At 40.5% G+C, this 26,165-nt stretch overlaps 1 protein-coding gene across 4 annotated transcripts in view; it reads right to left on the minus strand.

Annotated features, from left to right (window-relative positions):
* Positions 1–26,165, minus strand: part of VEGFC (vascular endothelial growth factor C) — a 102,570-nt gene that overhangs the window by 60,683 nt on the left and 15,722 nt on the right. For 2 of the 4 annotated variants that reach the window (XM_065694989.1, XM_065694980.1), the window contains exon 1: positions 12,601–12,950. The exons of 1 other annotated variant lie outside the window; for it this stretch is intronic. In XM_065694989.1, coding sequence (XP_065551061.1) covers positions 12,601–12,744 — 144 coding nt within the window. In that variant the 5' untranslated portion in view covers positions 12,745–12,950. Of the gene's footprint in view, positions 1–9,692; positions 9,698–12,600; positions 12,951–26,165 lie in introns of those variants that run through there. One more of the 4 variants, XM_065694998.1, reaches the window with a different exon arrangement.

Below are 26,165 nucleotides of genomic sequence, written 5' to 3' on the forward strand. Positions count from 1 at the left end.
TTATTTAACCTGAAGCTTGACTTTTCCACTGGGACACTGTCCTAATGCTGGTTTCTTGTCCACATTAAAAGAACTGACATCTTAAACTGACAGAAGTATGATCTGGAGTGGTAGAGAAAGGAAAAGCAGAGGGTGCCTCAGGGCCATCACATTGCTCAGAGAAGCTGTGGATGCCCCACCCCTGGCAGTGTTCAAAGGCCAGGCTGGAAGGGGCTTGGAGCAACCTGGTCTAGTGGAAGGAGTCCCTGCCCATTGCAGGGGGTTGGAACTGGATGAGCTTTAAGGTCCCTTTCAACCCAAACCATTCCATGAGTCTATGCTCCCTGCAGGGGCTCAATAATACTTGCTGTGCAGGTATAGGTCTGGTCTGCAGCAGGTCATGAAGTGACAGCCATAACATTTTTCCTTCATGGACTCTCAGTGATGCCAGAGCAGACAGCTAAAAAGGGTGAGTGGAAGGGAAAAGAAAGCAGAAAAGGGCTTAGTCCACCCCGAGAAGAAAAGAAAGGACACAGAGAGGGAACAGAGCCAGAGTCTGCAGCTGAAACCTGGATCTTGAAGAAGAGAGTGGGAGAAGCAGGAAAGGAAAGCTAGATCTGAAGCCAGAGAGGGACCTGGCCTGGCACAGTATTTGCTATGCAGAGACAAAGAGCCAAAGGAACCAGAGCTGTGACAGCCTGGTGCAGCCTCGTTGCCATTTATTCACATGAGAAAGGACAACTAACAGTTAGGATGATGGATAAGGTGAAGGTGGATACCAAATCTTTCCACAGTCTGATGAAGAGGAGAAGCAGGTAATAGAGAAAGCAGCAAGGAACTAGAGATGCATTCAAAACCCAGGAGCTGCTCAAGAACACAGGTGAGAGACACCTAAAGGCACAGCCTGCTACCCTGCTCAGGTACTTCAGTATTTACACAATGCTGCCTTGAATGGGAAATAACACCTAAAGGTCTTAAGACACAGGCACAGTTTTACCATCCAAGTCCGGAGGACAGTCTTTAGTGGGCGCAGGCCTGTGTGACCAGTTTCCCAAAGCATCAGGAGTGCTGCTTTTCCCCTTATCTGCTCCTCGCTGTCACCCCATGCTCCAGCTGGCCCTATCCTCCTTATTTAACCTGTTCTTCCCCCTGACTGAATAGGGTGTGGTATGGAGAGGTGGTAAGCAGCACCAGACTAAGTGCTTCCATGCTTAACCTATAAGAAAACTGATCCAGCTGAGGAGATGGAAGCCCATTCCAACACCTTTCAGTGTATTTTTTCTTTCAATTTCCTAGGCTTTGAAGCCAATATTGCAGTCCAGCCAAAGCATTTCCATTTCGGAGTATAAGGACACTGGTTGCAAAATGATTTTGACTTTATGAAAGGACATGGGAAAATAATTGGTAAACAGTGGATAAAAGTAGCTCACCTGAAATTCAACCACCTTAATGACTACCAAAATGAATGTTTATTAATTCCATTTTTCTTTTAAAATTGCTACTCAGCTATCAGTTCAAGTTTTAGAAGATAAACAACTAATTACATATCTCAGAATTTCCATTTACTTTAAATTCCTCAACTCTGTACTAACTCCTAAAGTGAAAGGGAAATTCCCATTCTAATGGAACCAGTTAGCTAACAAACAACCTGCTCTGGCTCAGAATAAGCTTACTTTTTAACAGCTTCCTCATTAGGCAGTTGAAAAGCTAAAATATATACATAGTTTGATTATAAAAACGTAAGGTTTTTCAGACTTTCACACATCTTCTTGTAAGGTAGGGACTGTATGAAAATGTATATAACAAGGATTTTGAAGAATTAATTGTGCATGTTATTTATGGAAGGAAATAATAAAATCAAAGCTATATACAGTTTTCACTGAATATGCAGAATAGCAGCAGAATTCAATACGTTAGTGCAAACATGGAATAAATATTTTGAGAAAAAAATTATGATTATCCAGAAGAACTTCAGTTTTATTCATTGTATCACTTGTAAGATAATATCTCTATGATAATAATAAGGATCTGAACATATATGCCTCAGTGGGACCCTTAGCAAGATGCACAAATTCCTCAGATCAGCACATGGTACTTCATTAGTAAGGCAGAGGAAGGACGCCCCAACACCACGCAGAAGGAACAATGAATGCAAGGAGATAAAAACCAAACCAAACCAAAGCCTATTCAAACCCCAGATGACTTTTTTTTTTTTTTTCAAGAGAAGATAGAAATTTCTCAGGAAGGAAACACAGAATATCTACCGAAGCTCAAATTATATAATCCTTATTTCAAGAGCTTCCCTTAATTCCATTGTCTTCTTCCTCCTCCTGAAGAGGAGAAAAAGAATTTAAGGGAAATATGTGACCCAACTGTTTAGGCCCCAACTCCACCACCTTCCTCTAAATATTCTGGCAACTCTTCCCATTTTCTATGAAGTAGGGCACTAAGAACAGTACCCTATACTTGGCACTGCACTTCACCAAGTGGCATTTGGAATATGGAATTCCTACAAACAGATCCATAATAAGGATTCCAGGTACCATAAGCATTTCAAAAGAGCTACAGATTTTGATTCTGACCTATAGGTAAAATACTGCCCAAAGCTGGCAAGGCCACACACAGACAGCTACTGAAATGACACCAAGCTTGTAATAAGGGTTTAAAGATGAAAATCAAATCAGCTTCTTAATGAAGGGAATGCAGAATATCTGACATTGGACCCAGTCCCTGTGTCTGGCCAAAACCCCACACATTCATATTTGATCGAAATATAGTATGAAAAAATTAAATGACACATTTATGTTTCTTCTTTAGTTTGGTCTTTGAAAATTTCAGGACGTATGTCTCATTTGCCAAAATAAACAACATATTTTATTTTCTGAGTGCTAAAAACAATCTTTTGTGCCTGAGTAACACAGAAGATACAAAGAGAGAAGTAGAGAATATTAACTATACAGGAAGTCTTTAGAGATACTGCAGGTTGCAAATTCAGGAAGCTCCACTGCGCCCAAACTGGCACTGTGTTAGTATGAAGTAGTTCAGTATCTCCTAACTGCTGGTGGTGTCTTCAGTATGAAACTAGACAAATCCACGTAACAAGATGTCCATAAACAAGATACTGAAGGGAATCGGCAGAGGCATGTCTTCTAATATACTCAGCCCACCAACTGTGGATGTTAGGAGAGTATGAGGGATTCAGAAAGCAATTAAGCCCAAATGTTCATCTTAAAAAGAATAGCATGTGCTGCTGAGACTGAGAAGGGCCAAACGCCTTTTCTTATATATTTCTTATATTCTTACATACTTTAGGTTAGGCTTGATGTGTACCTAAAAATTTGCAAGCATGGGTAGGTTCCTGATAAATTTGCTTAGTCATATGCACCTAGTTAGGGCATATAACCTCACAAATCTTGCCTGACAGTAACACATTACTGTTAACAGGTATCAACAGCCTTTGCAAGATCTCTGGCATATTTCACAATATACTTTGAAAGCACATCTCATTTCTTAAAAACCAAAAATCCTTAAGGACGTTAAACCAGGACAGCTCCTGGTTTATAACTCAGCTAGTCCCATTAAATCTCTCACTGTGCACATGTGGCAGGCAGAAAAACACATTCAAAGCATAACGAACACATAGGTTATATAATTATGCATAGTTTTGAAACACGCCCCTAAAAATACCTTTTATGTGAATTTTGAGGAAGCAGTAATAACTATGAAATGCCTCCCCCCATCCAGTTTTTTAGCATACACACACGCAGTTCTTTGAAAGAGGCATTTCTAATCATACTTCTGCCTGACATGTTACAAAATGCTCTCCAGTTGAGACACACTTTAAAACTAAATAAGTTTAATTATTAGGAAAGAGAACAAAACATTATACCCCTACACAGATCCTGTGTGCACTCCTGGCTCTCCCCTTTGCTCTGCAGGCTTAAAGAGAATTAAGAAAGGTATGAAGTCAGAAGATCAAAGGTAAGGAACAGCTTCATTACAAACACCAAGCTATGTAAGTGAAGGACCTTTAGCCTGAAAAGGAATAATGGAGAGCGGGACTGTCCTGGGTTTATGCGACAGGGACTTAATGAAATCAGAAGTGGCATGAACAGAACTGCTCTCTGTCTCGTCCAGCACAAGGACTGGGGAAGTTTCTTACATAGTTAACAGGTGTCAGGCTCAAGACAAGCAGAAGGAATGGTTCTTTGAGTTTTGTGGCTTGTTTTTAAAATTTACTATTATATATATATAAAACAGAAGATCCACTCAATGCCAAACTTCTTGATACAGAAAGGTGTTGATGTCAAAAGCTTCTGTGGGCTCAATAAGCACTTGGAGAGCACATAGGATACAAGTCAACTAAAGGAGATACAATAAAACAAAATAATCCCCCCCCTTCCCTCAATCATTTAAGGCAAGGAAGTCCACAAGCTGCCCTGCTGCCAACAGTCCGTAAGCATGTACTGATACTTTCCATTTCTTTGCTCAGAAGGAGGTTGTCAAGTAGGTCCTGTAATTTCGCAGCGCCTTGGCTAGTAAGGGCATAAATAAAAACAAAAGGCCAGCAAAAAAAAAAAAAACAAGAGGTACTGGAAGAGCCACAAGAGCGGCTGTAGCCAGGTGCATGTTGCCATGGTTGCCCTTTCACTATGAAAAACATGATGAGCCTGGGCACCCTGTAAACATTTGATGCCCGGTGTTGGGTTTTCCAGCCTAAGTCCCCAGCTGACCAAGGAAGGAGCAGCAGGTCCACGCTTCTACACCAGGGCTTCTCATGAACGTGGTCTGTGGGACGCAAAGGTGAAGAAACTACACAAGTGGCGTATGACTCTTCCACGCTGCTTCCGTGAAATGGTTTGGGGACAAATCAGCTGGATTTTGCACAAACAGCTCCCCACAGGGGGACCGAGCAGTGAGGCTTACAGGACAGAGGATAAAAAAAAGAAACTTTTGGTGGCCAGGATTCAGTGGGCATTGTCTTCTCATAAGAAGAGACATAGAATCATTGAATAGTTAGGGCTGGAAAGGACCTTAAAATCATCTAGTTCCAACCCCCCTGCCATGGGCAGGGACACCTCACACTAAACCATGTCACTCAAGGCTCTGTCCAGCCTGGCCTTGAACACTGCCAGGGATGGAGCATTCACAGCTTCCCTGGGCAACCCATTCCAGTGCCTCACCACCCTCACAGTAAAGGGCAGCCTTCACCTGGAAGGAACTAGGGAAAAGGGGGTGTGAGGCGGAAGGTGTGATAGATTGCTCCTCATGATGTGCCATGCATGAGGTTTCAAACATCACTTTCCAAGTCATCCATGGGCACATCAGTGGGGCCCACTGCACACATTTAGTAGCTGCACAGGAGGGGCTGTCCAACAAGACTGCCTGTGTTGAATACTGTTGGAAGCAGCATCTATGGCTATCCAGGCATCTTCTCTGACCAGGTACAGCCATTCTTCTATTCTTATATGACTTCAATACTTAAAAGAAATACCATAAGCAAACTAATCATGGAGTAAAGCAGCAATTTACAGGCTCAAAGGAAAAATATAGGTCATCCATCTGTCATAAGAAATGAGGATTTGAAAATTTCATTAGTTTTCTGAAACTGTTAAGATATTCTAAGAGTTTCATTAATACAAAGAGCCTTTTCATGTTATTAATCCAGATTAGCAATGACTGTTGAGTTTGCCTAATTCTTTAGTTCCACCCAATGCAATAGAACAGCCTATTTCTTCCTTCCTTTGAAGCATGGTCCTGCCCTCTGAAAATCTTCCACTGCTCCTTCCCCTACTTCCTGCTCCAAGACCACGACTCAGTGTACCTTTACTGCCTTATCAGCCTGTCCAGAGATATTTCAGAACAGAAAGGACTCAGAAGTCCTCTACAGCTCTTTACTCCTTTCATTAGTTTCTAGTGATCTGATCACCTGTTGGCCCAGCTGCCTGGAGTTAAAAAAAGAAGCAGGGTTTTCATTAATCTTAAAGATCCTCCTCATTTTCACAGTTGACTGAAAATAAAAGCTTTTTGTCCCCCACAAATCACTTCCCACACCTTTTAGTTGTATGAGTGCCTTTACTCTCACTTGAGCACTACGTTCTTGGAGGAAACTGCAGCTGCAGAGACAACCTTTTATCAGCCAATTTCACCACTCTAAGGCAGCCTGATCTCAGTCTGAGTCCAGACAGGTCGAACAACCTCCCTCTGCAGACATAGTGAATTACCTCCTAAGGGGAGCCCGGACAATCTCATATGCCCAATACTATGAACACTGCATCCCTAGCACGGAAAAGAAATTTCACTGAGGCAGCCAGGAGTTGCCCAGCTGCTGGGCTCTGCTGAGACACAAGAGGAGACCAGACCTTTCCAAACAGAGTGTTCAAAACCAGTATGCTCTCATGGTGCACCTGGGAACACAAGGCAGAAGGCACAAACTCAGCATCACTAGCACCCTAGCAAGTGAACCCGGAGGCCCTCAGAGAACTTGATTTTGCGCCTAACCTCTTGCCTTCTGCTGCCTGGTAGTTTAGATGAAGCTTCTGTGAAAGGGCACGAAACTGCAGAGGAGACAGGCCAATACCTACCATATTCAGTCATGTCAGAGGGATACTTAGCAATTGTTAATGTTCTCCTGAAAGCTGTGCTCTGTGGCCTGCACAACAGGGTTCTTGGTATTTTTAAATGAACCACCATTTTACTCTTCTCTAGCCAGCCAGAAACACACCCAACTAGAAAGACAAAATAATTATCCATCTCTATCTTCCCTTCTAGAAAAAACACTTCATGTTTACTGAATCTACCTACTGTGAATCAACAGTGCAAGCCAGCTGATTATTAACAGGATTGTCTCGCTTCCTCCAAATCCCAGAATATTTCAATATTAATTATATAAAGGAAATAAGATTTCAACATCCATTTGATGCAAGGATTTTTTAAATTTTAACATGCGTACCTTGACACACATGAATAAAATGAAAGGAAGTAAATGGCCACATTTGTGCCACTGTAGCCCTGTTACGCAAGATTTGCTGGGAGCAGGAGGGGTGAAGAGGAAGTCATAGGCTCTATTTTAATTTGGAAACATCTGTCCCTAGGCAAGCAACAAACGTCAACAAGGCACCACCTCACAAGTATATTTCTTAGTTTCCTTAGACAATTAATTACACTGCTAATATAACCATAAGTAGCAATCCTATAAAAAAAGACAGTCTCCATCAAGGGTCTTGGTACTATTACATGTACAGGCAAAGTATGTTTCTGTGTATCTGTGGCCAGTTACAAATACTTGTGACTGGAATGAGTGAATTTACATACTTTTCCTTTTCTACATCATTTTTAAGAAGAAATAGTAGGACCAGTATTCTCTGCGTAATGGTGAGCCTGCAAACAAGCAGAGAGTTTATCCTCAGCAGTACATCAAATAACAATCGGTTTAGAGGAACAAAACCCTAACGCGTTCTTTGACTTCCAGTGAAACCCACTGTCATTGTATCCTCCAAACAAAGACTACAATATAGCTAAAATATACCAACTACTACTGGTCTGGGGTATTTTCCTTTTTCCTTTAGTTATTAGAAGGTATTTTTCCTGTGTTTTCTCCTCCTCTGCCAAAGAATACTATTCCTCGGTTACTTCTATGTAGGATCAAAAACATCTTACAAAAACATTTGTTCACTCCACTGGCAATTGCAGTCTCTAAATAACTGTAAGGAGTTATAGCCATCTTAGACAAGCCAGGAAATATCAAAAGAAAAACCAAATTACTACACAGCTACAGGGACTGATTTACAGTTATTACAATGGGAGAAAAGAAGAATAAATAACCTACAGTTTAGCTGTTTCCTAGCTAAAGTCTGAAATGCAACAGAAGGGGGGAAAATACAGTAACATAAATACTAAGTCATCGGAAAAAACTTATGGTGACAGATAAACACAAAACAAGAAAAAGAAGCTAAGAAATTCATATACAATAGTAATTTAACAAAGAATTCCCATGGTCTGCCTAAGCTATCAATGTTTTAAATTAAAATTCTGTTGCAATTAATGCAGCCATCAGTGTCTTTGAAGCAGACACACATACATGGAGAGGCACTTGGTATTACATATTACTCAGGTTAGAAGCAAGGCAGAATTAGGAAAAAAGAAGTTACTGAATGCTTACAACAGATAATGAAAACGATCATACCTATCCTACCCACTAAACAAAATTTAATACCCTGCCAAACAGAACTGTTAAGGAGCAACTTGGACTTCGAAAGAGCCTACAACTTCCAAACAACAATCTGGCTTGGAATTTCTTATAATTCATTCTACAGAGAGCTGTACCATGTTTTTTTACATTAAACAGGATATTAAACTTGATAGGATACCAGTCTGACTTCAGTTGGATTCCCTTTGTCACCAGCATTTTGTTTTAATGAATCATTGACCACATTCAAAAAAGCAGCAGCTGAACACAAGGTTCTAGACAGGCTTACTATCCTGGATGCAGCATATCAATGGAGAGGATTACTGCCATCATCCTCAGCTACAACAGCTTAAAAAACAAGTCCTGGTTTGTTTTTACTAAAATAAATGGGAACACACACTTGAAGAACATGCAAGAGTTTAAACACATGCTGAACCTAAAAATAATATTTTTGATGGGATAGAATATTCAGAAACATTAATCCGGTCGGATGTTTCTGAATGTCTTCAAACAGCAGTTAGTTAAAGTGATCCCCACAGCTTTTTTAGAACCTTCAGAAGTGCAGTTGTTTGTCAGCAGCAATCCCATCAAGTCCCTCACAGGCACACAAATGTGCTTACACAAGATGCCCAGGAATGCACATAACTACACCAAGAACTAGGAAGTGCCATAAGCTCTTAGGGCAAGCCAAGTACAATACTAGCACACAAAGGCTAGGCCAAGGTTTAATAAATTATGTTTGCAGAAGTATTGCTTAATCTTCATAATAGATCCTATTATGATACTTTTGTTCATCCCATTGTAAGCGATACAAATCATGCTTCTAAAAAAAGACAGCATCTCTCTGTGTGTGCGTGTCTGAAAAAGAAAATGGCTATACACACATGAAAAGGAAAGCTGTAGCAGACAAAACAGCAACAGCAGAAAAAATAACATTCTCCCCTCCGCTCAATTTAGCACTGCTTGAGTACTGTGAGTGAGGTTTATGTTATGGTTTCAGAGCAGAAAATGTAGCCTCATCTCTCACCAGCACATGTAACATTACAACACAGAGTAAGGCACACTTCATAAACTTAAGAGATGGCCACAGAACTGATGGGTTTGAGATTACAACAGTGACAGAAAGGAGCCCAAAAGGACACTGCTTTTCCTCACACTCCCACACCAACAGCATTTAAATTCCATTAGCCATTAACAAGCGGCATTTTATGTTTAGGTCAGATATAAAGTAATTTTAAAATATTAATAATAAAAAGGTAGCTCACAGCTGAGGTAGCATCCAAGACAAATGGAGCTCAAGGCAATGCACCTATTTTCACTGCAAAAAGAAAATCATGGAATCGCACCACAGACTGTTCTGTACTTCCCTCCCATGTAGACAGTGTATACTCACCACACATTCCCAATTCAAAACTACCTAAATAACAACAGCCAGAGACTAAACACATTATAAGAGTTATTACAATATTCACAGACAGTACAAGAAACTAAAGCTACAAGTCATTGGTGTCATACTGCCGCTCACCCTCTCTTTGCTGCAGCCGCTTGGAGCATCCATGATGGGCAGATGGTCCCATCCAAACTGCAGGAACACTGGGGACAAGAGGGCTGATTTCCCTGGTCCCAGCTGAGACAGAAAGACACCTGAAGTACTCGGTTGTCTTCTGCAGTGGGCCACCCAGAGGGACAGAGGGATCAGGGCCACCCTGCCTCCTGCCCTGCTGGGGAGTGGCTGCAAAGGAGGGGTTCAGCTCATGTGGGCAAACCCCCATGCTGCAGGAAAACCCAAAGAAGTGGTTTGCAGGTAGGATCCATTCCCATCCCAGTGAGCAGACAGTTCAGCTGAAAAGTATTAGTCTGGACCCCATAAGCTTGTTAAATAATGAACTTTACCCCTAGGCTGAAAAAAAAAATAAGGGGGAGGCAGTGTTGCACAGGCTTAGCAGTGCCCACTTGCTGCAGAATATGCCCTTGCAAGAGGTGTATATGGGGAACTGCTACTATTTTTATCTGTAATGCTTCCAGGTTGCTCCAAATATCTAAGATAAGATTAATGCATAACATTTGCCTGCATAAAACCACAATACCCTTACTTTCTGCCCAGCTTTTACTCCTCTGTTGGAGGACCCTCAACTTCATTCACTTTTTAAAGTGTTTCTAAAGCTGAAGTTCTTAAAATAGGAGCAAAGAGAAATAAATAGAATGTGTGAAAAGTTGACCCAAAAGGCTGTATGACCTGCACTTAAGCATCAGTTTAATATGCAGCAGTATGCATATGGGTGGAAAGTAAAAATAGAGGAAGCATAACATCTACGAACACAAACTCAAGTGACTACACATTTCACACTTAAGTTAATAAAGTTCAAATGGATGACGATATAATCATATTTTCTTTGAAACAATTACTTACAGTTTACTTATTTAATCCTTTCATAATTACTTCAGACATTCATCACAGGAACAAATAATGTGCAGTACTCACTCACTCAAACAGTTCCAGCAAAAGCAACAGACTCATAACTAAAGGCTTCCAACATGACTAAGTCTGCTTGGATCCAAAGTCATTCCCCCCTCTCTCTACTACTCACCAGTAGTCAGGCACAAAAACATTTTTCTGTTAACGTAATCGCTTAACACATGCTATCCCACTCACTTCCCAGTCTCTTGACCTTTCCTCCTTCAGTTTGCTGACAGTTCCCCTTTTTCCAGGGAGCACTTACACTTCCACACAATGCACTACAGTAGCAACTCCCCAAAACCTTGAGGTTTCTTCAAGAAACAGAGTGACTGTCACAACACACACAGGGGAACATACAGCATCCCTAAGGAGAGCATCTTCAGTATCGCCTGTTTCACCTCAGCAATTTAGATGTACAAAATATGCACCACGCTGCAATTTGGATTCTTTCTACCTTTAAAACATAAGCTATTCTGAGGCTTTACAGTTCAAACACCTGTTTCACTCAGTAAATAACTGACTTGCAGTCATGGGCTGGCAAGAGTTGAGGTATTTTTACCCTTCACTAAGTTCTGCATTTTTTTTTAAAGTAGTCTAAGTGGTAAAAGCAACCAGATGAATTGATTTTGTATTCCTATTTTTAAGTACTTGATAAAGATTTAAGCAACATGATCACTGATACCATATTAGCATTCAGAATACTGCAATGGTAAGCATTCAACTGTAATTAAAAATTTTAAGAGACACTGCAGTATACTCAGTAACCTTTTCCACACAGAATACTGTTTGAAAAGCAGGAACTCCATGAGCAACATGAGGTCTGCAACAGTTCGAATACCTGAAATAGGCACAGGTAATGTACGCGATCAAAACTTGACTCCCTGCATAGTTACAGTAAAAATTCTATTCAGTAAAACAAACAGCACAGGGGTATGGTGGGGAAAAATCAGAATATCAGCTTAACTTTTAATTCACACACTTCCCTGCCCCATACTGAAATGAATAATGAATGAGCTGGGTCATGATCACTTTCAGTAACTATGTCAGAAATCTTCAAATCAACGAGATGAAGGCAAGAGCTGTTAAAAGCTCAGACATCAAAGATCTTCCTAGTAATGCCACATGCTTATACAACCGCATACCATGCATCATTTTTATGCATCAGCATACCGGGAATTGAAACCACAAGTACCAAAGGTACTTGACTGCCACATTACGAAATTTCCTATGCAAACAAAAATTAACACAGGATTTTAAGTATTTGTGCCTGAAATCTGAGAATTTAAGCCCAGCCTTCCGCTGCGCCTGGGCAAAACGAGAAGCTTCATACTCGAGTGTCACCTTACACCTCCCGTCACCTCTGTCATGCAGCAGCAACTCATCCGAAGTGTCAGTAACTTCAAGAGGCTTTTCAACAAACAGAAAGTCTCGGCTGTTCTGGCCACCGTCCCCCCACGCCTCCCTCGCCGCTTCGCCCCGTGCACAGCTGCTGCTTGGAGCGTTTCTCAGCCCTCCCGCCCGCTCTCCCAGGCTCTGCCCGGCCCAGCCCGCAGCAGGACCCCGCAGCGGGAACCCAGAGCCTCGCCCGTGCCGCGGCAGCCCGGGTGCACCCGCGGCCCGGCTGCTGGGACCAGCTGGAGCCGGCGGGCCGCTGCCCTGCCCGGGCTCCGCCACAGCCCGCTCCCCGCAGGCGGCTCCCCACGGCTGCAGGAGCGGAGCCTACGGGCTGCCTCTACCCATCAGGTGCTTCGCGTTTCTTTGTGAACGCGGCGGTTCCCCACGCAGCTTTCCTTCCAGCAACCCTGAAAATCTTGACAATATAGTATTTTTTCTCCTTAAATAAATCCTTCCCTCACTTCTAAAGGACCCTTTCCTTAAAAAGGCTTCTCCCAAATATTTTCGTCAGTGGCCTTTCCACGCCGTCCGTTCGAAGGCACATGTCCCGAGGGCATCTGTCGCTGGGGCACAGGCTTACCTTCGGCTCCCCGGCGTCGGGCTCCTCCTCGTAGTTCCCGTGGCCGGACTCGTAGGCGGCGGCAGCGGCGGGCTGCCGCGGCCCCAGCAGCACGGCGCCGGCAGCGAGGCAGCAGCCCAGGGAGAGAACCTCCAGCAAGTGCATTGTGCAAAGATGGCAGGGCGGGCGCGGAGCGGGGCTGCGGAGTACTTGGAGGAATGCAGGCGAAATTATGAGGCTCCTTCTCTTCCTCTCCCTCCCTCCCTCCCCTCGCAATATCCAAGGCAGTAAAATCCGTGGGATGGAGAAGATGCGGTAGCAGCAGCTCCTAGACGCCTGCAGGGGAGTTCCCAACTTTCCCAGCCGCTTTGCAAATTCTCACCAAAGTTATCCGGAGTTTGCCAGGTAAAAAACCCACCAGGAAACCGGACATCCGAGGCTGCGCTCACTCGGGAGCAGGGGAGGTGGAAAGAGCAGAGGGGAGGAGGAGGAGGAGGGAGGGAGAGACAGAGCGCGACCGAGGGGCAGCGCGGGACCGAACAGCCAGTCGCACCCAGCGAGTTCCCCTCGCTCTGGGCCGGGCCGGGGGTCTCGGAAAGGCTCCGCTCCGCTCCGCCCGCCGCGGAGGTCTGCCCGGACGGCTGTCAGCGGCAGCGCGCCCGGGGGGTGCGCGGCGCCTGGGGCTGCGCGGCGGCGGCGGCGGCCACGCATGGCGAAAGCGCCCTCTGCCTGCTCCTCTGCGCGGCGGGAGGGGGCCGGCGGCGGCCGCACTCCAACTCCTCCTCCTCCTCCTCCTCCTCCTGCTGCTGCTGCCGCCTGGCGCCCCGGGGAGCGGATCCCCCGCACCGCGGGCAAAAAGCTGCCCGGTGCGCGTCGCCGCGTCAAATAGAAAGGGAGGCGGGCAGGCCCTCAACGCCCCGCACGGCCCGGGCTCAGGCGGACACGCAGAGTCGGGCTGGTCATGCCCCGAGCCTTGGCCCCGCGAGGATGCATCCCGCTGTAGGTCCCAGCCCCGAGGGGAAAGCAAAGCGCCCGCTTGCTTCATTTCGGCAGATGCGGTTGGGTAAAATGCACACAGAGGAAGCATGCGAGAAAATCTCTGTTAATCCTAGTCAGGTACTTGTTAAGCAGTACTCCCCTTCACTTGAGGGAGTTTTGGCTGGGGAGAAAAAGATTTTGCCATGCTGGAAACAGAGTAACTCAAGAGTACCATATTTGTTTATAAACTTCCTACCAGTGCCATCTCGGAGCTATCTTTGAACAGAAGTTACACCCCATTCAGAGCCCTAAATAAAGCAGAGAGCAGACACCATGCTCCAGTTACACTGTGATTAAAAGGAAAAAAACAAAACCAACAAAAAGTCAAGCAGTAAACCCAAAAGGGATTGAACATTGCTGACAAAGTATCCCACTGCAGCCTGCTCAAATCTCAGCCACGCAAAAGGAAAATGTTATATTCCCTGTACTATTATTACTGCTCAATGTGATCAGGATTATTGAATCTTGGGTAAATATTTGGAAAGCTTTTCAAACTGTTCTGCATCACTTTTACATATCTTGTGGTACTGAGACTGTGTGGGAACAAATTGTGGGGGCAGACCCCTGACTGCCTTGGCTGGATGCTAGCAGTCTGCTCATGGTACACTGCTCTTATTCTTTGGGAATTCCATTACGTAACTGTTCAGGGAACAACATTCTGGGGGTTATGCATAAAGGTGTTTCTAGCAGGCCTCTGGGTACCTCCTGTTCTTTTTGATTTATCTCTTACCGTTTCCAAGATGGTATTTCACCTTGCTGCTACAATACATTATTTTGATGCTAGGAAGTAATCACCGCATTTGCAATCAGAATGAAATCTGAAGTTTTAGTAGAGATGCATTTTAAGTTTTTATAGTTGCTAGAAAGTTATGAAAGCGCTAACAGTTTTTTAACATCTTCACAACATAGTAAAGCCATGAAGCAAAGACAGTGGTAGAAGTTAAGCAGACCAGCTATGAAGATATGATAGTGTACATAAATTAAGAAGCCTATTGTTCTTCGGTGGACCCTTAGAGTGCTGTGGATCAAAACATAGGATTAAAGCCTAAAGAGAGCATAGGCCAGGATGCAAAACCCATCTAAATAGAAATACAGCATTACTGAGTTTAAACACGTTAAAACCTCTCAGTACATCACAGACTGTAAAAAGCAAATACTTTTGCAGCAGATTAATAAAATCTGCCTGACAAACCATGCACAGATAATAGCTCAATAACTGAGTGCCGTGCAAAGAGTGCCCCATAACTAAATCACAAACCAGGACGAAACATACCACTCCTGCTGTGCCATCATAATCAGCTGGCTTCGTTATTTATTTCCCTAGTTCCACAGCATTTGCATTCTGTCCCTTTCCTCCCTCGATCCATAGAACATCCATCACAGGATCAAAAGCTTTTATACAAGACAGCATTTCCACCAACTGCTCTGTATAGCAAGTTTAAAGTGTCATAACTGAAAGCTAGTAATCACAGTCATAGCACCTCAAGTCACAGTCTAACCATAAGGTTTTTAAAATAAATTGCTTAAAATCTATGATACTTTATATCTTCTGTTTGCAAACAAGTATTCCAATGGCTCTGGGACATTAAGGTTTTCCTCAATTCAGGCTGTATTTCTTTCCATCCTGTAAAGATGGATTATTTAAAGGCTTACTGATTTAAAATATTTTCTCCTTTCCTCACCTCCTAATAATTAATATTCCTCCTCTTGTTTTCAAATTAAGCAGAAATCTGTCTAGAGAATTAAAGTTCTAAGTGGCAGTCAGTACACTGACAGTGAACTGACCTTACAAGCACAAAAGGCACAAGAGATATCCCTTATAGTGAAGAAATACAGGTCTAGGTCTTACTCTGTTATGTTTCAATGGCAGTGACAGCTACTATTGAGAAACAAAGGAAGCTTTTTATAATCAGATGTAAGATTCATTCAAATAAATTCACTTGATGTTGTTATAAAATTGCATTAAAAAAATCCAGAGCCCATTCTGTTGTTCAAGTTGGTGTAATATACATCTGTCAAGCACATTCCTCTTCTAAGTTTAGACATACCAGGTATATTCCTTTCTGATAAATTCTCTGTATCCATTCTGAAATGTGGATGGGTTTCAACACCTGTTTCCTATCTCCATTCATCAGCAGTACAAAAAGTCAGAGAGGAATCAGTATAAGAAATGCGAACTGAGGCTGGGAAATAGAAGTGTCAACAGCAGCAAGAAGAGTCAGTAGGATGCTACCGTAATTTGATCTACTCGTTGATGGTACAATTAAATGATAATGCCAAATGTTTTCTTTACACAGCATGTTATTTACATTCTCCTTATATTCTGTGTGTTTGATTCAAATCAATCTCCTTTGCACTCTGCTCTTAAACAGACATATACAAGCATATATAGACATACGTAAGCAAGAGTTAAAATCAGTTAGCATGGTTTGCTAATTGCAAACAAGCCATGTTTGTTTCAGCACACATCCGCTTACTGGTGAGTTTCAATGGAATTTATATTTAATGTAAATGTCAAAGGTAGAAAACATTGTTCCCTAAGTGCAGCAACTCAAAAGACTATGGAAGTGCCATTCTGGAGTCATTCCAAAAGATGAAGGCACTATAGTAAGCTTCAGTCCTTAGTTCCTCTACAGATAGGACTCCCGTATATTTCCTCTCATGCTTAAAAGCATGGGAAAAAAAATCCGGATATTGATCAGTGTCTGAGATATCAAAGTCTTATGTAAATAGTGTAAACGAGCCTGATATGTATGGGGAAAAGAAACTGACAAGGCATTTCAGATTCACTGCCAAACTACTAGAACAGCTGTTCACTAAAACACTTTCTGCCAACTGAGTCTTTCAATCCCAAGTTTTATTACACATTTCTTATCATATTGCTTATGTACTTGGAGGAACCAGTTCTATGGAAGGGAAGACTTAGCTACTGAGAAAAAAAAGATAGTGCAGTGGATTTCAGGCTGTAGTCCACTTCCCAAACCCCTTTCTTTATATAAAACATATATGATTTAGTGGGAACATTTAGGAGTACCGCAGGTTTACTGATTACATGCATAATGGCCTTCCTCATTCCTCACAAGCAGATTTAAAAACATACCTTTTTTTTAATGGGCCCTCATGTAGTATTTCCTTATAAGATCCTAGAAAAGAATCAGCATTGTGGCTTGAAGATCATCAAAAGTAACTGAAATGTTTTCCTTGACTTTGATCAGACATCCTCACCGTAAAACTTAACCCATGGGAAATGGCTCTGCACCAAATCTCCAGCTAGGAATCCTGAAATTTAGCTTTACCCATTTATCTTCTCTAAAAATATTGTTAGGATGAATAACTTTAATGCAATGAGAAAGACATCGCTGCTGCAAAAACATTGTCTGCAATGCTTGACCTAGCAACCTGCACTTTATTACCTAGAAAATTCTTTTCCACTTGGTATAAAAGTTCATCCCTCTTGAAAATTAACTAACAAGAACCCTTAGTTTTCAGCCTTTAACACTGGTTGATATTTGGGGATTACAGGATTATTGGGGTTTCTTTGTTCTCAGGGCTTTTCTTTCTAAACTTAAAATCAAGACTACTTGCATCTAACATTAGAACTTGCTATAATAAGGGGTTAACATGATTCAAAAATGGACAACACAAGGCAGTATCTCCAGAAAAGTGTTTGAATTACTCAAAGCAAATTACAGATCTCTAAAGCTGCCCTAAATTTAGAATGGAGAAAGCTCTGGCACATATTTAATTCAGCTGTCTTACATTAGACTCTCTACTATCGTTTTTCTTCCATCTTGTGATGCAAAGTCTCAAACAAGAGAATACTGATGTAACATCCTGTAAATTAAGTAATTTCTCCACTTAGTGATGTTCATTGTTATAACCTCTGACTATAAACAATGACTGATTGTAAATTTATGCTGCCTCTTAACTGAAAGCTATGCACATCTAAACTGTGTATAACTGAAGCAATGTCACTATATAAACAAATTCAGATTTAACAAAACATACAAACACAAACCGCTATCATGGTATGTACCTTCAAACTATCATTTGAATGAACTTTGGTCGATTCAGGAGCGCTTTGAAAGGTGATGCCCAAAACTGAAAAAAAAAAAAAAAAAAAAGAAAAAATAAAAGAGTACTTCAAAACTGACCTGTGTTGTACAGAATGAAATGGAGCAGAACAAAACACCCCAACCCATTCTTCCGTATGTACCTTCCCATGCAATACTTGCCTTTTAGGCAGTCACATTTAGCTTGCAATCAGCTGTAACTCTTGGATGTTTCTTGAGGATTTTCTATCCAGCCAGCTATTCCCTTTCCTGCAGTTGTAGATCTGTAGATCTGTCTCCTCCTTTTTTCTAGTAATTTCTTGATTTTATGAAAATTACTTCCAATTTTAAGCCTACCTGTCTGTGCTGTCCTTGATAGCTCGATCTCATCTGTAAACGTAACAAAGTAAAGGTGTATTCAACCTATGCTGCCCTTGATTCCTTGTCAGAATTGTTAGTGACCTGTTGCAAGGTTTGGCTGAAGGTTGAAACTTTCCTCCTGAGATACTGGTTCAGACTGCAGGGTTTGCTGCAGCCCATCTTGCTGATTCAGAAACCAAAACTGCCAAAATGTGGGGACATTCAGATCTGAGGTTCTTGCTTAGGCCCATCTTTATTTTTCACATAGTTGAAAACAGGTGAAGATTAATCTAAAAATTATGGAATTGAGAGGTTTGTGGCTTGGGTTGCGTTTTGGTTTTGGTTGTTCTTTTCTTTTCTTGATACACCAGGTACTGAACTTCTGCAATTTGCTGTTATGAGAAGTTGGAAACAGAAAACTGCGAGGTTTAAAATGGATCAGGCAAATTAAAGAGGATCGGGGGAAAATTAAAAAAGGTAGGAGCAGAGGAGTACGAACTCTGCATGCCTAATTCAACTAATGCAGATGCTGCAAAAAGTGTGAAGGAAATGGACTGCAGGAGCAGACAGTCTTGTGTACTCTCCCATAAATAGCATGTTCAATTGCAACTGCTGAAGACAGAAAACTAGATAGACAGTCTAGACAGACGGTTTGTTGGAGCCAATACAGGTCCAAACCACAAAGTAAATGTGTTCTTGTCTTTTAGTCTCATGTTCAGACCATGTACACTTAGTCATAAAAACAATACTTATTTTTTACACATCATTATTGCACCAGAAGTCAGTCCGAACAGGTAGTGTTGGAAGAAAGTACACAGGAAATCCAATCTGTAAAATATTCTTTATAATCCACAATGAAATTAATAAAGAGTGCTATTCTATCACCATTCAAACTAGATTAAATCATTCCACCTTAGAAAAAACTTCATGTACCTGCTTTTTGGATGCACATGGTAAAGCAGCAGATTTTTAATTTTTTTAATTAATTTTTTTTCAAACCAAACGGTAAGACAAAGCAAAACAAAAAAACCTATGTACCAATTTTCGGTCAGGAAGTTATCATTGCTAATAGTTTTAATTGGCACCATGCTTAACTTGGTTACTAAGAAGAGTTTTGTTTTCTACTAAACAATTGCTTAATAAAACCCATAACATGTTCCCTTCAGAATTTGTATGTTTTGTGCAGAATCAAGAGTGTTATTGTTGCTATCATGCCTGAAGATACATCCTGGGCACAAAACTAGAAGGATGAGGACCTACCATCTGTAAGAATTCAAAATGCAATCCCCCCCCCAAAAAAAAAAAATGGGAGGGGGGAATGACCAATGACACAACAGCAAAGAATTAAAGAACAAAAAGGTGCATTGATATGCAGATTGCCCCAGAGCCCGCAAGCAACAACTTCCCTCAGTGTCTAGCCAGGAAATTTCATTTTCCTAAGCACTCAACACTGGGTGACACAGATCCTAGTTCCCTGTGGTACAGTGAAAGCCATACTAATTTCCTCCTTTATCATTAATGAAATTATGTAATAACAGACATTCTTAGAGCAGCTCTTGACTGTTTCTTCCTTTCAGCACAGCCTGTTAATCTTCCTCCTTTAGCCAGTCTCTTGACTTTCAACACTCCAGGCTAGACTAGGCAGCTGATACATGCAACATGGAACCAGCTCATCACTCGGCAAAGCAGCCTTCAGTACAGCACAGCCCATCAGTCGTCTTTCTGGTTGCTTATCTCTTTGTAACTTGAATTTAAGCAGCTACTACTGATCTAAAAAGCGGGTAGCATGCTGGGCCTAAGCTATTTTTAAAATTCCTATCCCATCACAAACCTACAGCTATACTCCACAGGGACACTTCAACTAATCTGTCCCAGCAAAAAACTCTTAAGTGCAAAGGCTAGAGCAACAGACCATTTTCAGTAGCAGGTTCCAGCTGTGGAACTCAACCTAATCTTTTCTATTGATAATGAATATAAGCCTGAGTGTATTCAAAACTAAAAACAACCCCAGCTTCTTAGTAAGACTCCCTGTAGTGATGGCATCTTCCCAGGGTAGCCAACTGATCCGGACAGAGAAGGAAGAGGTAGAGAAACAAGAATTTAAAATAAAAAAGCTAAAATTTGCAGACATTATATATATATATATATATATATATATATATATATATAAAAGGGGGGGGAAACAAAAAAAAAGAGGTAGTTTCAAAATATGGATTATAACATTAAAATAATTTTCCGAGGTGCACAGAATTCACCTTTGCTTATCTTTCCTACTTTATAATTATGAATGGTCAAAACCCCAGCTTTGTCATTAACATTTGTTGGAGCCAGATTTTCTTTTTCCTCCCTAGTAACCCTAGCAGTTTAGTCCCTGTATGACTACTCACAGCTCTTTCACCTGAAAAGGATAGAGAAAGACCTGATCATACTTCCATCTTATTTTTCTGGTCCTTTAAGATAGGACCAGTCAGGAGCAGCCCCTGTACTGCAGAAGGACTGAGTGATGAGGAGCACACTGGTGCTGGGTTCTGATCTCCCCACCTGCAGAGGTACAGAGGACATCGTACTGTTGGAGAATCTGGTGAAGCTCACTGTGCTCAAACTACACGATGCTGCTGCTGCATGCTACAAAGATAGCCACAGATGAGGTTTTAAAAACACGATTATGTTTTATGCTTACAAGGGATTGCAGATAGACAGCTGCACATCATACATTTTGCTCTTGGGTTACTCTTAGTAGGTCTCTAATCTCTTGTAATGAAAATAGATGTATAGTGCAGGATCTCTAGAGTTCTAGTATTCTAGCTGCTAAAATTAAAATAGTCCAAAGAAATGTGTTTCCACATAGTTGTGACGTGAGCATTACATTCACCTGATAGGACAATGTTTCTAGCCCACAGTTTTGCACTGAAATCTTCAAAGCATCCGGAGAGAATTAGGAACAATTATTAATTGTAGTAATACCCTTTTAAATTTTAATAGGCTTCTGCAATCACTCATAAAATCTGATTTTGTAAGTGAATTTTCATTTTCTTGCTCTTCTCCAACTGTGTCAATGATCTATAAAAAAAGAGAAGACTATTTCACTGAGATGGGGATATATTTATGTAGTGATATTAATAGCAAAGCTGTTAATATTCATCGGAGGTCTTGAAAAATCATTTGAGTTTTCAAACTACAGAGGGAAACTGTATTCCCTTTTTTCCAAACAGAGCTTCAAAGTCTAGATGTTTCAGTACAGTAGCTTCAAAGTTTTTTCTGCTTATTTATTGTGTGACAGATTGTTTAGTTAAAGAGTGTAACAGATGCCTTGTTAAATAATAATGCTGAGTGCCAGTAGGAATATACCAACTTCTTGAGTTCAGTCTACTCTCAGTCTAGGTCAAAAAGAGCTGGCTCTAAACTCAGTGAGTTTTCAGAAGCTTACTGTAAATATACAATATCAAAGTTCATAATTAAGAAGGCTCATTTCATCAGTCAGCTTCATGTTTGCACAGCAGTAGGAGTAATTATAACACTACTCATTCTTTCAGGTTGGCTTGAACACTTGACATTAAACTCTTCCCCCCCCCCCCCCCACCTCCGAAGATGCAAAGCCAAACCATTTGATTTTAACAAAACAGAGCAGTCCATTTGACATTTCAAAGCACATTTAACTACTTCCTTTCTTTAAGAGAGATAGTTTCTTAAAAATAGAAATTTATAGGCTACTTCTACTGATTTTTACCATGCAAGGATAAAAAAAATTCTGCTTGACATTTTCTTCACTTCATCAGTTGAGCTGTATTTGTTCCAGCCGTCACAATACACTGAAATCCCAAATTTCATGCAAATGCCACACTGCCTCAAGCTCACTGTTGCCTTTATATTGTTCTTACATCATGCCAGCATTCACCAATTCACATGGGACCAAAGAATGTGAAATCCAAACGGAGAATTACAATTGTTTTCAACAGCAGTCGTGTGGGCAGACATTCAGTAGAACTGCACCCAAAAAGAGTAAAACAAACAAGATGATCTTGTCTCCCTTTTGTCATCCCAGAATTACAGTTCTGTTCTAAAGCAAAGTATCTGGTTGTCCATTACAGTCAATTAATAGACCCCTTCTGAAGGGCAACTCATTCTCCATTTCTTGGGTACTTACTTTAGGATATCCACTCAAATATGTTTCCACTCTGTTAGTAATACTGAGAGACTACATGGTAACTTTGAGATCCCTAAAATTACAGAAGGCTCATGCCGAGAATCCACATTGGAAAATCTGTCCTTGGGGAGCCCCAGTGCCTTAACAGGCTGTCCAGGAAATACAGGAGGAAAGGGGGCCAGGAATTAAAGCAAGGTAAGTAATTAAATCCATTAAATTAGTCTCCAACTTGGCAATTGGACTGTCAAAACAGAGCAAAGGCAATAGTGGCATACTTGATAAAATGAGTGTTTGACTGCTGATTTTGCACTTTTATTTTAGATTTCTGTCTTACTCATTCTTTTCTGCTCTTTATTGAACAAAAAATGAAAGGTATAATAGATCTCAGTGTCAGGAAGATAAACTTGCAGGTGCAAATCAAAGTTTTGCATTTTTTTAGACATTTGTAATACTTACAAATTGTACTTTTATCAGCTATTTTTACTAAGTCTGTGAAGCTTAGAAACAAGTTCCGAGTATTCTACTTTTCGTAATCAGTCACTACAGAGACTGAGAATAAAGTATTATTTACAGCAGTAGAAGAAAGATTTGTTTTTTAAAAAATACTCAGGAAACAGTTTAAAACAAATTTATCTGAACAAAAATTACATTAGGAAAGCAAAATTTCACTGAATGTCAAATATACTATATAGTGCATAGTTTTTTTCCATCGCCATCTTTTGTAGTACACTGTGGTGCCTTGAGTTAGTATAAAGAATTATAGAGCCAGTCTAACTGTATGATTTCTTTTCTAGCTATACAATATTCACACTCTACTAGCAACCACAATATGCTCAATAATAAGACATTAAAATTATTACTGCACTTTTTGTGAATTTTGCATAGTTAGATCTCTTATAGTCAGGGACATTATCCACAGAGGGATCCAAGTCATGCATAGAAAGGGAACAAACAGACTGCAGTATCTGCAGTAACCTTCTTTTTCTTAAAATTTCCCATTTTCTGATGTTACCTTACTTAGTCTTTTTTAAAGACTAGTATGCAGTCGAAGGCAACCTCTCAAAGAACAGAAGGAACAGAACAGAGACATGATTCTTTTTTCTTGGATCTGGCCATTGGGTAAGTGCAGTTTGTCCTTTGCTTCACAGCTGGGGGAGTTCTGTACAAGTGTCCATGAAGGAGAAGGCAGCATCAAGTCCTATAGCTGTTGAGTTTAGAGCCAACCAGACTGGTTTTGGTGGCAGTTGGTTTATTTTTCCCCTCCAAAGACTATACATCAAAAGGTTCTAAATTTACACCCTTACTCCCCAAAAATTGAGATGCTACTGCCAACCCTTCACCCCCCAGCTCTTCTGCAGCCATTCCTGTAAACTCTGAAAACTAAAAAAAAATTGGTTATTTCTAGTTAAAGAACCTCTCTTATAAAAGACTACTTTGTGAGAAGAAATTACTAACAATGTTGGTGATGTGACTAATGCATTATATGTAGGTCCAGCTGACTCCCTCATGGCTCCTTTAGTGTTTCAGGAATAACACAGTAAAAATATTCTGGTTAGCAAAATGATCAGATACTGCTCAATAAATAAAGGTTACTGTTTTAGCAAGGAAGAAGAAACCATGTTTATAGGTTCTTTTTTTTCCCTTTTTGTCACAAGAGCATGTCATCTTTCTTTCCTTTTTCTTGCACCACAGCTACAAACCTTTAGTCATAACTTCATTAGGATTTTCATCTAATGTGGTAAACTGCCTTGCTGTATGGTAATAAATACCTAAGTAAGGTATTTATTTATTTTGTGATTTGGGAGAAATTTCTATAGACCTACCGTTTTATAGAGGACATTAACTCCTGGAATTGATTAAGACATAACATACACAAAACATATCCTAAGCCTGCCTAGGTAACAAAGTGGGCAGAAGTGTTTTACAAGCCTGATTTTACTGTAGGTAAAAATACATTTACCAAAACCTTACAGAAAACCTCTTAGATAATATCATGGATGAACAACACAGCTAATCTTAAGTGTTGAAAATCTAAGAAAATTTTATTTTTTCCTATTTCAGACAAAATTTAGAATACTGTTCTGCCCCCAACAAAAACGAGAGAAGGGAAAAAAAAGCATCTCAGATCAAAAACAAACAAACCAAACCCAACCAATCAGCCAACTAGGAGCTATGAAGCCATAGTTTGCTCCCTGAAACCACCACAGAACTGCTTGAGGAGGTGAGAAACAGGAAGCATTCTACCCACAAATATAAAGTCTTCTAAGTTGGAAATATAGATACTTGAGACAAAGTGCATTCCCATATATCTGTCTCATAGCAAAGGAATTCCTTTTATTCAAAAACCAGCTCTGATCACCACTGATTCTGGTCCAGTTGTACATGACTGAGTATATACCCAGATAAGCTTTTTGAAGCTGTGGAATGGTGTTTTCAATAAGAGTCTCAGAATTTCACAAACTAGTGGAGAAGTACACAATTTTGTTTCTCATATAGAGCTATGGTAGTTTCTTACACTCTGCATGTATTATGGGATGTTTTTTTCAGCAAAGCAGATATGAAAAACTCCCTACAAGTTGACCCCTGCCTTCTGTTGGAACTAAATTTATGGTTATGATTTAAACAGTGCTGTTTTTCCTTTGTATATCTCACAAGCATGAAATAAATGGAAAGAAGACATCTGTGTTCCAGGCATTCTTTCATGTACAGCTAAATATCAATTATTTTATATAAGTAGTCTGATTTTCAGAAGTATCAGATTGTATGAGAGCTACTAAGTTTAGTTTCTTTGAATGCAACACTTGTTTTCTCCAACATTTGAGACTCAGCTTAGAAAATTCTGGCCAATGTCACTATACGCATTCTCATTGCAAACAGTAAATGTCTACCTGTGGATGAGGAGATTTTATACTTGAACAATTTAACTTTCTTGTGCAATAAATGCAAACTGGTCAACTGAATTAGTAGCAGAGTTGAAAGAGAGCACCAACTGAGATACAACTTCCACGAGATCTATTCTTTGGAGGCCTTGTTTTTAAATCTCTGTTTAGAGCACTCATGGTGTCTTACAACGTAATGAACATGTAAGACATTACGGTGGAATTATTTCTTCTGAATTTTGCTGGTCTGCCACACAATAAATTTCACAGCTGTGGTGGTAGTATTTTTTTTTTTTTAATGATACCATATATGTAGCCTTCATCTTTGCATAATAAAGTAAAAAGTAGCACATAACCTTCTTTTTGCATTAACTACAGAGGCTTATGCTTGATTTTTATTAAAACAAGACAGAGAGAATTGTTATTTACCTTTTTTGCCATCTGACGTAGTAATCCTAGGAAGTTGCAGACTATACATTATGACATTCATTATGTATTCTTACTTCAAAGAAGAAAAATATTGCATGAAGTAACATATCCTATTAATCACAGAGATTTGAATCCATCTAATCTTTCTCTATAATTTTGTCTGGAAATCTATTATAATGTCAAATCCTATTAGTGAAGCCTTAACTACTCAATATATGCAACACAAATTCTTGCATGAGAATTGATTTAACAGAGCTATAAGACAATAAAAGGGCAGCAGAACCTGTGACCTCTGCTCTCCAATTCAGTAACATGAAGAAAAAGCGAATTCACTGGGAGCTGTCAACTCTGAAACATCTCAGTTCAACATGATTTCACCAAAAATCAAATGGAAAAGGCTAATCTTGTTTTCTAGACACTTAATTTTCCCAGGCAGATTTGCCCCTTGGTTTGTCCAAATGTGTCTTAAACGGAATGTCTTATTCTGAAGTGTCCTTTTTTTTTTTTTTTCCCTTCTAGTACAACAGGCACAATAGCTCTGAATACATCAGTGTCACAGTTTTTGTTTCCAAAGATTAGGCAGAAGGCCACAAGACATTCTCTGAAAAGTAGAAAGCATGTCGCTAACACTCTTACAGCACACTTATACTTTAAGAAAATATTTACTTATACTTGTATATAGGA

Source organism: Lathamus discolor, chromosome 1, assembly GCF_037157495.1.
Source record: "Lathamus discolor isolate bLatDis1 chromosome 1, bLatDis1.hap1, whole genome shotgun sequence".
NCBI classification, from domain to species: Eukaryota; Metazoa; Chordata; class Aves; order Psittaciformes; family Psittacidae; genus Lathamus; species Lathamus discolor.